Source organism: Portunus trituberculatus, chromosome 22, assembly GCF_017591435.1.
Source record: "Portunus trituberculatus isolate SZX2019 chromosome 22, ASM1759143v1, whole genome shotgun sequence".
NCBI classification, from domain to species: Eukaryota; Metazoa; Arthropoda; class Malacostraca; order Decapoda; family Portunidae; genus Portunus; species Portunus trituberculatus.
Genome location: NC_059276.1, coordinates 2,008,911 through 2,021,410, shown reverse-complemented (window position 1 = coordinate 2,021,410; position 12,500 = coordinate 2,008,911). Strand labels below are relative to the sequence as shown.

The 12,500-nt window shown below is 38.8% G+C and overlaps 1 protein-coding gene across 3 annotated transcripts in view; it reads left to right on the top strand.

Annotated features, from left to right (window-relative positions):
* The window catches only part of LOC123507484 (carbonic anhydrase-related protein 10-like), a 229,984-nt gene that overhangs the window by 206,903 nt on the left and 10,581 nt on the right, over positions 1 to 12,500 (top strand). For all 3 annotated transcript variants that reach the window (XR_006675661.1, XM_045260394.1, XM_045260393.1), the window contains exon 6: positions 6,995 to 7,216. Coding sequence is in view for 2 of the 3 variants with exons in the window: in XM_045260394.1 (XP_045116329.1) it covers positions 6,995 to 7,216 (222 nt within the window). In the remaining variant the exon portion in view is untranslated. The remainder of the gene's footprint in view (positions 1 to 6,994; positions 7,217 to 12,500) is intronic.

Sequence of the window (12,500 nt, the reverse complement as noted above, 5' to 3'; positions counted from 1 at the left end):
ATCCCTGGTTGTCCTGATGGTGATAAAAATTAACAGGGCCCTAGACAAACACAACCCGTCACAGGTCGAAAGTGGGAGTAGTGACCGTTAACTCAGGGTTATCTGTGAGTGTAAGTATAGTATAGTGTAATGTAAATGTGGACACAGTGTAGAGGTCAAGAGGTGGTGCGGCAGCCTTGCCTGGCGCTTTCAAGGAGGCAGCAGTCAATCAGGCCCCAGCTCCGTTCAGTCCACTGTAAAAGTGTACTTCCCACTAAGGGGCGCCGCACACTACATGGTTACCCCTGCAGCAGTGACCCTGGTACTTTAATTCCCGATGATGATCACTACTGTCAGGGCTCCTGACTTTCCACAGCCCGTCACAGGTCGAGAGTAGTAGTAGTGACCGTTAACTCGGGGCTGTCTGTGTCGTGTAAGGAGGGTAAGTGTATTCGCGAAACACCCCGCAATTCACGATCTGAGGCATATTTCTTTATGGACGGCGCAAATTACTCGGAGATAAACAGTGACAACCGGGGATTAGTTTCGAAATATTTGTCAAGACGAATTTTGAATGTCTCAATAGTACCTGAATCAACTACGTTCGATGGCAAACCGTTCCAAATATTGATAATGCGATTAAAGAAAAAATGTTTGGCTTCGTTTGTTTTAAATCGCTTTCCTATTACCTTGAAACCGTTGTTTCTGGTGAAATTTGACCGGTCAAGCGTTAGGAAGTTATCAGGATTCATATTCGTAAATCCCTTAAAAATTTTGAAGAGTGTGATAAGGTCCCCTCGTAATCGACGTTTGGAAAGAGTAAATAAATTTAGTTCTTTAAGTCGTTCCTCGTATGGTTTATTACGTAATCTTGGAACCATTTTAGTTAATCGACGCTGTATTCTTTCTAATTTTTCAATGTCTTTCTTATAATAGGGTGACCAAAATTGTACGTTATATTCAAGGTGCGGGCGTACGAGCGAATTATATAAAGTTAATATTATCTCTTCCGTTTTGAATGTGAATGATCTTCCGATAAAGCCGACTAATTTATTTGCGATTTTCACAACTTCGGTGCATTGATTACTTTGTTTGAGGTCAGCCGATATTACAACGCCAAGATCTTTTTCTCTCTGTACGCTCTTTATGGAAGCATTCCCCATTGTGTAGTTCGCTCGTGGATTACTATTTCCAATATGTAGAACATGACATTTGTCAAAATTGAAATTCATCAGCCACGTTTTAGACCATTCGACGAGGGTATCTAAATCGTTCTGTAAAAGTTGACGCTGAGTTACTGAGTCCGCCCTGTTTACAATTTTGTATCATCCGCGAATTTTGATACTTTACAGTTAATATTTTCCTCGATGTCGTTTATATATATGATAAAAGAATCGGTCCCAAGACTGATCCCTGAGGAACGCCACTACTTACGCTGGTCCATTCTGACGATTTACCGTTTATTACTACACGCTGTTCACGGCCCGATAGCCAGTCTTCGATCCATGTAACGAGATCGCCAGTTATACCGTGAGCTTTTAGTTTATTGATGAGGCGTTTGTGGGGAACCTTATCGAAGGCTTTTGAAAATCTAAATAAATTATATCAACCGCCCTAGTGTCGTCGAACAGATTATATACGTGATGGAAAAAGTCGAGTAAGTTTGTAAGGCATGATCGCTTGTTTCTGAATCCGTGTTGAGAGTCCTTGATGATGTTATTACTTTCGAGGAATGCTACCGTTTTGTCTCGTATAAGCGATTCCATTAGTTTACCTACCACCGATGTGAGGCTTATCGGTCTATAATTTTGAGCTTCAGACTTGTTACCTTTTTAAATATAGGTGTAACGTTCGCGAGTTTCCATTCGTCGGGTACTTTTCCAGTATTTAACGATTTACCAAACAGTATCGAAAGTGGTTTAGCTAATTCATTTTTAGCCTCTTTTAATATTCTTGGAGAAATTCTATCAGGGCCCGGCGTTTTGTTTACTTTAATTTTACTGATCGCTTGCAAAATTTCGTTTTCTTCAAATGTGCACGTATTCAGAAAGACGTTATTACTTTGAATGCGAGGAGTCGGCTGTTGTTCTAAGTTAACTTCTTCTGTGAATACGGTTGAGAAGTAGTTATTTAAGATATTTGCCATCATGGTATCGTTTTCAGTGTACTCGCCGTTTTGCATTTTTAATGGGCCTATTACTGATGGTAAGGTCTTTTCTTTCTAATGTAGCTGAAAAATTCCTTGGGATTAGACTTACTGGAATTTGCAATGTGAAGCTCGAGGTTTTTCTTACTTCTCTTGATGAGTGCTTTGGTATTTCGGCGTAATCGGTCGTGTTCTATCTTATCACTGTTTATTTGAGTGAGCTTATATTTCTGAAATGCGCGTTTCTTAGCAAGGAGGCTATTTTTTATTTCCGTATTCCACCACTTCGGTTTTGAGTTAACGATCGAGCGCCTATTTCGTAGTGGAACAGATGCATCTACTGCTTTGTTAAGATTGGATGTAAATATTAGCCATGCTTCGTTAATACTTATGTTTCCCGAGAGCTCACTCCAATCGCTTTGCGCAAGAATGTTTCTAAGTTTTCTATAGTTGGCCCTTTGATAGTCAGGTACTTTTTCTTTACTTTCCTTTATTATAGATTTATTTTCTTGAATACTGAAAGTAATCACCCGGTGGTCACTGCTACTGAACTCAGGTCCTACTTTTACATTTCCGACAATGTTTTCATTCGTAGTTAAGACAAGGTCTAAAATATTTTCTCCTCTTGTCGGCTGTTCTACTAATTGATAAAGGCTGCTTTCGAGCAAGTTCGCGTATAAACTGAGCCCTGTATGTGAGTTTAAAGGACCGCCCCATCTACGTATAGGAAGATTGAAGTCACCAAAGATTACGGTTTCGTTTTCACAACAGATTTCAGCTATCTGTTTATAAAATTGGTTGTCTACTGCCGTTGACTGACTTGGAGGAGGAGGAGGAGGAGAAGGAGAAGGAGAAGGAGAAGGAGAAGGAGAAGGAGAAGGAAGGAGGAAGAGGAAAAGGAGTAGGGGGAGGAAATCATGTATACTCTATTCTCCATTTCCTTTTTCCTCCACTCCTTCCTTCTCTTCTTCCTCTCTTTAACAAACAACCTGTAGGGAAAAGGAAAAGAAGTAGAAAAGAGAAGAGAAAAAGAAGAAGAAGGAGGAGGAGAAGGAGGAGGAAGTCATGTATGCTCTCCTACTCCTTCACTTCTTTCCTACACTCCCTCCTCTTCATACTCCTTCAGTAAACAGCCTCTAGGGGAAGGAAAGCGAGAGAGAGAGAGAGAGAGAGAGAGAGAGAGAGAGAGAGAGAGAGAGAGAGAGAAGGAAGGAGGGTCTTAAGGGCAAAACTTCCTTCTCCCAACAACTGCAGGAGGGAGAAAAAACGGCATTAAAACTCAAGGCAGGCTGGGAAGTCGCCTCATAAAGACAGGAGTGTGGGATATTTAACTGAAGATTACGAGTTTGTCACGGAGCGAGGCGGGAAATGAGGGAGGGTGTGCATTGTGAGTTTAGAGTTTGGATGCCTCCTTATTCCTCCTCCTCCGTTAGACAGGGAGGAGGAGGAAGAGGAGGATAAAAGGAAGGAAGAAGGGGATAAAAGAGAAGAGAGAGAGAGGAAAAAGAAAATATAATGGTATAATGAATAGGTGAATAGGTAAAGGAGGAAGGAGATAAAGATATGAAGAGAGATGGGAAATATTGAAGAAGAAAAGGAAAAGGAGGAGGAGGAGAAGAGGTAAAAGAGAAGAGAGAGAGAGAGAGGAAAAGAAAAATATAATGGTATAATGAATAGGTGAATAGATAAAGAAGGAGGAGAGATAAAGAGATGAAGAGAGAGGGGAAATAATGAAGAGGAAAAGGAAAAATAAGAGAAGGATTGTAAGGGAAAAAAGATTGTCTAAAGAAAAAGAGGGAAAAAGAACAAGACTGCAAAAAAATAAGGAAAGTAGGAAGAGAAAGTGAAAGAGGAGGAAAAAGAAAACAAGAAGGATAATAGAATGGAAGGTGATAATGATGAGAAGAAACGGCGAGAAGAAATAGAATGGAGGAGGAAGAAAGGAGGAGGAGGAGGCCCGGGGGGAAGGAGGAGGATGAGGACGAGGAGGAGGAGGAGGAGGAGGAGGAGGAGGAGGAGGAGGATACGGCTCTATGGAGATGTAAAACTATGAGAGAGAGAGAGAGAGAGAGAGAGAGAGAGAGAGAGAGAGAGAGAGAGAGAGAGAGAGAACGAAAACACCCGAATAATTCAAAACAGAAATCTCTACCCGAAAGTTTGACTAAAAATCTCAAAAAGAAAAAAAAATCCTCAGTACATCATTCACAATACTAAAATTCCAGACGACTGAAAATCAAAATGCAAAAAAAAGCTAAAAAAAAGAACAATGAGTAACTAGGAAGGGGGTGGTACTGAAGGGTATAGGAGTGGGATGCAGGACTCGTGTGGGATGACATGGGGGAGAGAGAGGAGAGGAAAGGTTGGTAGGCATGTGAAATTGATGACGAATTAAACAGGTAAGTGATATGTGAAATGCATCTTACTTGACCTTTATCAATTACGCAAGGAACAGGTGAATATGTACGTAGGCTTTACCTGTTGTACCTGTTCTCTTAAGCTGGAGTGTTAGGGATGCTGTGATATTCATGTGGGAGGCAAGAGACGGAGAGACGGATGGACATGGAGGATTAAGAAATGGATAAGGATGTGGATAAGTCTGACCTGCGACGCGTTTGGTGGATGGATGTTAGTATGTATAGTTGTATGCTTCGTTTGTTTTGTCGTGTATGTGTGTCTGTTTACCTTTCTGTTATCTCTCTCTCTCTCTCTCTCTCTCTCTCTCTCTCTCTCTCTCTCTCTCTCTCTCTCTCTCTCTCTCTCTCATATCCCACTCTTTCCTTCTCTCACCCCTTCTCATAATTTCCCACCTCACATCTCCCGTCCTCTTACACCCACTCACTCCACTCTCTCTCTCTCTCTCTCCTCTCCCTCTTGCTCTCGCTCTCGCTCTCCCTCTCACTCTCGCTCTCACTTTCCCTCATTCCAGATAACGAAGTCGGGAGGCGGTGCTCAGGAAATGGGTTGAAATTTGCACTTTGTCAGAATTCAGAACAGAGGAGGAAAAGGTTGACAAAGATGATATGGCGGTGTTTCTCTCTCTCTCTCTCTCTCTCTCTCTCTCTCTCTCTCTCTCTCTCTCTCTCTCTCTCTCTCTCTCGCTTTGCGCCAAAAAGTTGTTACACTCCTTGTCTCCAATTGATGATCAGAGAGAGAGAGAGAGAGAGAGAGAGAGAGAGAGAGAGAGAGAGAGAGAGAGAGAATTTGATAGTCATAGCGTAGGACACTCACTAGAAAATCGCAGCTTTTTATGTAGATTTCTTTCTCCTCCTCCTCCTCCTCCTCCTCCTCCTCCTCCTCCTCCTCCTCTTCTTCTTCTTCCTCTTCCTCTTCCTCTTCCTCTTCCTCTTTCTCTCTTTACGACCTTGAGCTGCTGAGGACAAGATTGAGTCTCGAGGAAAGAAGGTGTTTATTCAAGTGTGTGTGTGTGTGTGTGTGTGTGTGTGTGTGTGTGTGTGTGTGTGTGTGTGTGTGTGTGTGTGTGTGTGTGTGTCCTTTACCTTCCAACCAAATCATTCTTCTTATCTCACCTCCTCTTACTCCTCCTCCTCCTCTTTCTCCTCTTCCTCTTCCTTCTCCTTTTATGTTTTTTCTATTCTTCTTTGTTTTTAAGTTTTCCTTTCATTTTCTGTCTTTATCTCCATGCTTGTGTATCCCCCTATTTATCACCTATTTATCTTATATTCACATTTCTTCCTTATTTCTCACCTAACACTCACTTTTCACTATTTTCCTGTTTTCCTTATCTTACCTATTTTTTTAGTCTATTTTCCTCTCTCTCTCTCTCTCTCTCTCTCTCTCTCTCTCTCTCTCTCTCTCTCTCTCTCTCTCTCTCTCTCTCTCTCTCTCTCTCTCTCTCTCTCTCTCTCGTCTTACCAATGTACCGTATTTTCTACTTACATCTTATCTCTCACCTGAATATTTTTTTTACCTGTGTGCGTCTCTTTCTCACCTGTCCAACACGTGTCACCTTCCCATCCTATCTCTTACCTGTCTATTTTTAACCTGTGTCTTTCCAAGTGTCCGTTATATCTCACCTAGTTCTTTAATTAATAGATTACGAAGAAGTGCGTACTCTGTTTACTCCTTCTCTCTCTCTCTTGTTATGTCGTGTTTACCGATTTTTTTCTCTTTTTTTCATTGTCGTCCTTATTTCTACCTGTGTTAATGATAAGTTTAGAATTTAATTTATTTTCTTTGATCTCGTTCTTACCTATGTCTTCTCTCTCTCTCTCTCTCTCTCTCTCTCTCTCTCTCTCTCTCTCTCTCTCTCTCTCTCTCTCTCTCTCTCTCTCTCTCTCTCTCTCTCTCTCTCTCTCTCTCTCTCTCTCTCACACACACGTGTCCTTTCTTTTTCTTCACCTGCGTCTCATTAACAGGCAAAGGAGAATGATAACGATAACCTGAGAGTCAAGCTTATTTCCTTCGCTCTATCTCTCTTTGTCTCTTTCTCTGTTACCTGTTGTCTCCGTCTTACCTGCGTCTCTCAATACGAGGAAAAACAATAAAGATGAGCTGCAAATCCTGTTTTTCCCTCCTTTTTTACTTTCTTTCCTGTCTTCTCTACCTATCTTTCTCTGTCTTTTACCTGTCTTCCCTTTGTCTTACCTGCTTCTCTCATTAACAGTTGACAAGTACAGTTAGGATGAGCTGCAAATCCTGTTTATTTCTCCCTCTTTTACTCTCTCTCTCTCTCTCTCTCTCTCTCTCTCTCTCTCTCTCTCTCTCTCTCTCTCTCTCTCTCTCTCTCTCTCTCTCTCTCTCTCTCAATCTATCTATCTATCTATCTATCTATATCTCTCTTACGCATGTCTATCTATCTCTCTATTTTACCTGTCAATCTTATGTCTCACCTGCGTCTCTCATTAACAGGTAGGGGAGAACGGTAACGATGAGCTGCGAATCCTGTCCTCGGGGTTCGGTAAGGTGACGTACAGGGGACAGCGTTGGCCAATCCGTCACCTCTCCCTGGCCGGACTCTTGCCCAGCACCCACCACTACATGACCTACGACGGCTCCACCACCCACCCTGGCTGCTGGGAGACCACGACTTGGCTCATCATGAACAAGCCCATCTATATTACCAAGCAGGAGGTGAGTGCTGGTTTTTTTGTGTATGATTCGTTCATATTTGACCCCTTCAATACTGGAACGCTTATTCACTTGATATTTCTGTACGATTAGACTATTTTATTGACATTAGGAAGGGTTTATGGAGGTCAGAAGATTAATGGCGAGAGTCTTCACTATTCTAATCCGTCATATAAATATCTGAAGCTGTATAAAACCACCAAATAGTAAGTGAATATGGAAATGCGTCGTGGTACTGAAGGATTTAAGTGTGATTAACAGGTACTTCCATCATTAAATACCATCCCTCACTGGGTTTCAGAGTAATTACGCCTTTTTTTCTCAGTCGCTCTCTGCCTATCACCTTCCCATCCCAGTAACACGTTCGCTAATCCACTAATTAACGCCGCCTACCTCAGGTGACGCGATGAAGACACCTGTCCATTCATAATGATGCCGATAATTGAGGTTTCCAAGTCATCTCCTGCTACTCCTTTTCCTCTTCCTTCTCTTTCTCCTCTTACTCCTCCTCCTCCTCCTCCTCCTCCTCCTCCTCCTCCTCCTCCTCCTCCTCCTCCTCCTCCTCCTCCTCCTCCTCCTCCTCCTCCTCCTCCTCCTCCATATAGTATCGACGTGAACTGATTAAAAGTGACTTAGGTGCTGATGTGATTAATTACAGTCCACGACGACGAAGAAGAGGGAGAGGAGGAGGAGGAAGAAGAGGAGGAGGAGGAGGAGGAGGAGGAAGAGGAGGAAGAGGAGGTGGTGGTGGTAAAGGAAGAAGAGGAACTGAATTAAAAAAGAGAAGTAATTAACTGAAGGAAGAAGTTCACACACACACACACACACACACACACACACAGAAAGAGAGTCTGATTCCTCTCCTTTTTCATCTTCCATTTCATTTCTTTTTCTTTCCTTATTTTTTTCTCTCCTTATGCCTCATTCGGCCATTTATCTCCTCCATCTCTTCCTCTTCCTCCTCATCTTCTTTTCATTCACCAACTTTTACTCGAAATAATCCTCTCTTGATGATTGCAGTGTGTGTGTGTGTGTGTGTGTGTGTGTGTGTGTGTGTGTGTGTGTTCCTGTGGTGGGATTTCCATATAAATAACATGTTTTGATATGATAACCTTTTCAATTTTACTTTTATCTTTTTTTGGAGCTCAATTGTAAATCAGTTCGCTCGTTCCTCACTTTTGACCTTTTGTAATTCGGCTCACTTGTAATTATTATCAATCAGGGAAGCATTGGCGCTCACCTATTACTCATTCACTTCTCTCTCTGTGTCCAGGTGAGCGGTGTTGTTTTCCAGTACATGTGCCTCAATATTTATCTATCTCTCAGCTTACTATATATATTTTTTTTAAAGGGGTGGTTGTTTTTTGAGTTTCCCTGTTTATAAAGTGATGTATTTCTTCCAGTTTTTCTTTTTTACTCATATTTTTTGTCTCTTTTCTCTTCTTTTCTATTTTTCTTCTTTATTTATCTCTTTGTTATCTTTTGTTATCTCTCAGCTTACTATGTTGTTGTTTTTTTATTTGTTTTTTGAGTTTCCCTGTTTTTAAAGTGATCTATTTTTTTTAATTTGGTTTTCTTATAGATTTTTTTTCCTCGTTTTTTCTTTTGTTTCTATTTATTTATCTCTCACCGTAGTATATTTTTCTTTTCCTTTATTTTGAGTTCACTGTTATTAAAGTGATATATTTTTCCCAGTATTTTCCTCTTTTTCTCATATTTTCTCTTTTTTTCTCTTTTTTTTCTTCTTTATCTCTATTTTTCTATCTCTCTGCTGTTATTTATGTCTCAGCTTACAATGTTTTTTTTTTAGTTTTTAGAGTGGGTTATTTTTTTCAGATGTTTTCCTTATATATTTTTTTCCTCTTTTTCCTTTTCCTTCTATTTGTTTATCTCTCAGTTTAGTATGTTGTTGTTGTTGTTGTTGTTGTTTTTCTTTTTTGAGTTCCTTGTTGTTAAAGTGATGTGTTTGTTTTCCTATTTTTCTTTTTATTTATTTTTTTCTCTTTTGTCTTCTATTTTTTCTTCATTTTCTCTTTTTCTGTCTCTCCTGTTATGTTTCTCTCCGTTTAGTAGGTTTTTTTTTTACTTTCCTGTCGTTAAAGTATTTTTCAGTTAATTTTTGTCATATATTTTTCTCTTTTCCTTTCTTATTTATTTATCTCTCCGCTATGTTCCTTTTTTTGCAGTTCACTATTTTGATTTGAAGTGTGTTTTCCTCTTTTTCTGTTCTTTAGAGTTCACTATTTTGGAGTTCACTATTTTGGAGTTCACTATTTTGGAGTTCACTATTTTGGGGTTCACTATTTTGGAGTTCACTATTTTGGAGTTCACTATTTTGGGGTTCACTATTTTGGAGTTCACTATTTTGGAGTTCACTATTTTGGGGTTCACTATTTTGGGGTTCACTATTTTGGGGTTCACTATTTTGGAGTTCACTATTTTGGGGTTCACTATTTTGGAGTTCACTATTTTGGAGTTCACTATTTTGGGGTTCACTATTTTGGAGTTCACTATTTTGGAGTTCACTATTTTGGAGTTCACTATTTTGGAGTTCACTATTTTGGAGTTCACTATTTTGGAGTTCACTATTTTGGGGTTCACTATTTTGGAGTTCAGTTCACTATTTTGGAGTTCACTATTTTGGAGTTCACTATTTTGGAGTTCACTATTTTGGAGTTCACTATTTTGGAGTTCACTATTTTGGGTTCACTATTTTGGGTTCACTATTGTGTTTTCACTATTTTGGAGTTCACTATTATTCACTATTTTGGAGTCACTTCACTATTTTGGAACTTTTCACTATTTTGGGGTCACTTTTTGGGGTTCACTATCTTGGAGTTCACTATTTTGTTTCACTTTTGGGGTTCACTATTTTGGAGTTCAATTTAAGTTCACTATTTTTTTCACTTTTTGATTTTTTCTCATTTTCCTCTTTTCTGTTTTTGTTTACATTTCTTCTTTTTCCTTTTTTAAAACTTTTCCGTATTTGTCTTTTCTATCTTTTCACGACTAATTATATTGTTTTGGGGTTCACTATTTTAATTTAATATATTTTTTTCCAGTTTTATTTTTTTTTCTCATACTTTTCATTTCCTTGTTTTTTTATATATATTTTTTCTTATTCATGTCTTTTTTCTATCATTTCACGACTAATTATGTTGCTTTTTGGGGTTCACTATTTTAATTTGATATATTTTTTCCAGTTTTTCTTTTTTTTCTCATACTTTTTCCTTTTCTTCGTTTTTTATATATTTTTTTTCTTATTTATGCCTTTTTTTATCTTTTTACTACTAATTATGTTGTTTTGGAGTTCACTATTTTAATTTGATATATTTTTTCCAGTTTTTCTTTTTTTCTCATACTTTTCATTTTTTTCATTTTTCCTATTTTTTCTTCCTTATTTATCTCTTTTTCTTTATATTTTTACTATTATTTATTTTTTACGCCTTGAATGTCGTTTATTTGAGGTCACTATTTTAATTTAATGTATTTTTTTCTGTTTTTTTTTCTCTTTTCTCATATTTTTTTCTTTTTCGTCTTTATTTATCTTTTTTTTCGTCTTTTTGCTGTTATTTACTTCTCCATTTAATATTTTTTTTGGTTCACTGTTCTTCATTTGATGTACTTTTCATTTTTTTCTTTTCATATATTTTTTCTTTTTTTCCTTTTTCTTTGTTTTCCTTATTTATCTCTTTTCCATCTTTTTCCTATTTGTATTTTCGACAAGCTTTCTTTATTATTTTCTTTTTCATGTATAGTTATTTTGTTTATATTTCTGCTCTTTTTCTTTTCTATCTCTATACATGATTCTATATTTTCTTTATTTTTCACGTGAATTCTTGCCTCACCCATATATTTTTCTTTCCTATCGACATTTCCTCAAGTTTTCAAATAAATATTAATTCCCGATCTTCTTGGTAAATTTTCTTGTTTAATAAAATATCTGAGTTTTTCCAGAACAATTCTTCATTCTTCTCCTTCCTTCGTATATTCCTCAACGAACCTTCATTCCCTATTTTATCCCTATTTTTACCTTAATTCTCTTCCTTAACACATTCCACCTTCTAAAATCATGTATATCACTTAATATTTCTTGCGTGTGACATTTTTAACCTGTAAGTAATGGTGCACACATACATACAGACACCCATTCAACACTAGCATGACAGCGCGGCCATTCAAACCACATTAGCTCCTTCCCAATATCAGTTTTCCAGTTACATGAGTTAAGTATCATTTAAGACTACAATGTGTTAAGTCCAGATACAACGTTACTATCATTAATTACACTATATATTTTGTTATCCACATTTATGGTGTCTCTGTTATGGTAATGTTATGCTCTTGTTATACACTTTTATTCTGCTGGTGTTAGTTAGTCTTCTGCACCGTTCGACATGCCTCCATTTTCCTCCTATACTCTCCTACACCCTCCTACAGTCTTTCATTCTTCTGTGTTTTCTTGCAGTTTCGTGTGTGTGTGTGTGTGTGTGTGTGTGTGTGTGTGTGTGTGTGTGTGTGTGTGTGTGTGTGTGTGAGTTTGTGTTTGAGTGAGTGTATTCCCTTTGACTCTCTCTCTCTCTCTCTCTCTCTCTCTCTCTCTCTCTCTCTCTCTCTCTCTCTCTCTCTCTCTCTCTCTCTCTCTCTCTCTCTCGCCTGAACACCGCCGCAATAACCTCTGTTTGTGGTATGAATCCTCCTCCTCCTCCTCCTCCTCCTCCTCCTCCTCCTCCTCCTCCTCCTCCTCCTCCTCCTCCTCCTCCACCTCCCCTCACAGCTTCAGTCTCACCTCCCCACAGCTTCATTCTCTTTCTCCACGGTCTCTCTCTCTCTCTCTCTCTCTCTCTCTCTCTCTCTCTCTCTCTCTCTCTCTCTCTCTCTCTCTCTCTCTCTCTCTCTCTCTCTGTGTACTATTTCCCTGACATGCTCCACCTCCTCCTTTATGATCCCTTCCTTCACGCCCCTTCATCCTCCTCCTTGTTCCTCACACTCCCATCATCCCTTCATTGTGTCAAATAAGGTAATAAATGTATTGTCACTTGTCCTTAACTATTATTATTATTATCTTTATCTATTTCTACATACATTTATTCATATTAGCCTTCGTTTTGTAGCTTAGCGCTCTGTCATCATTATCTATACTTCCTGTCTTTCCTTCTCCTTCTCCTTTGTTTATTTTCATTTTTATTTATTATTCATTTTTTTACACACTCTCCTCCATCAGTGTCTTTTTTGTACCTCCCTTCCTCCTCTCTGCAGTATTACACCCTTCGTCACCGTTGCTTAT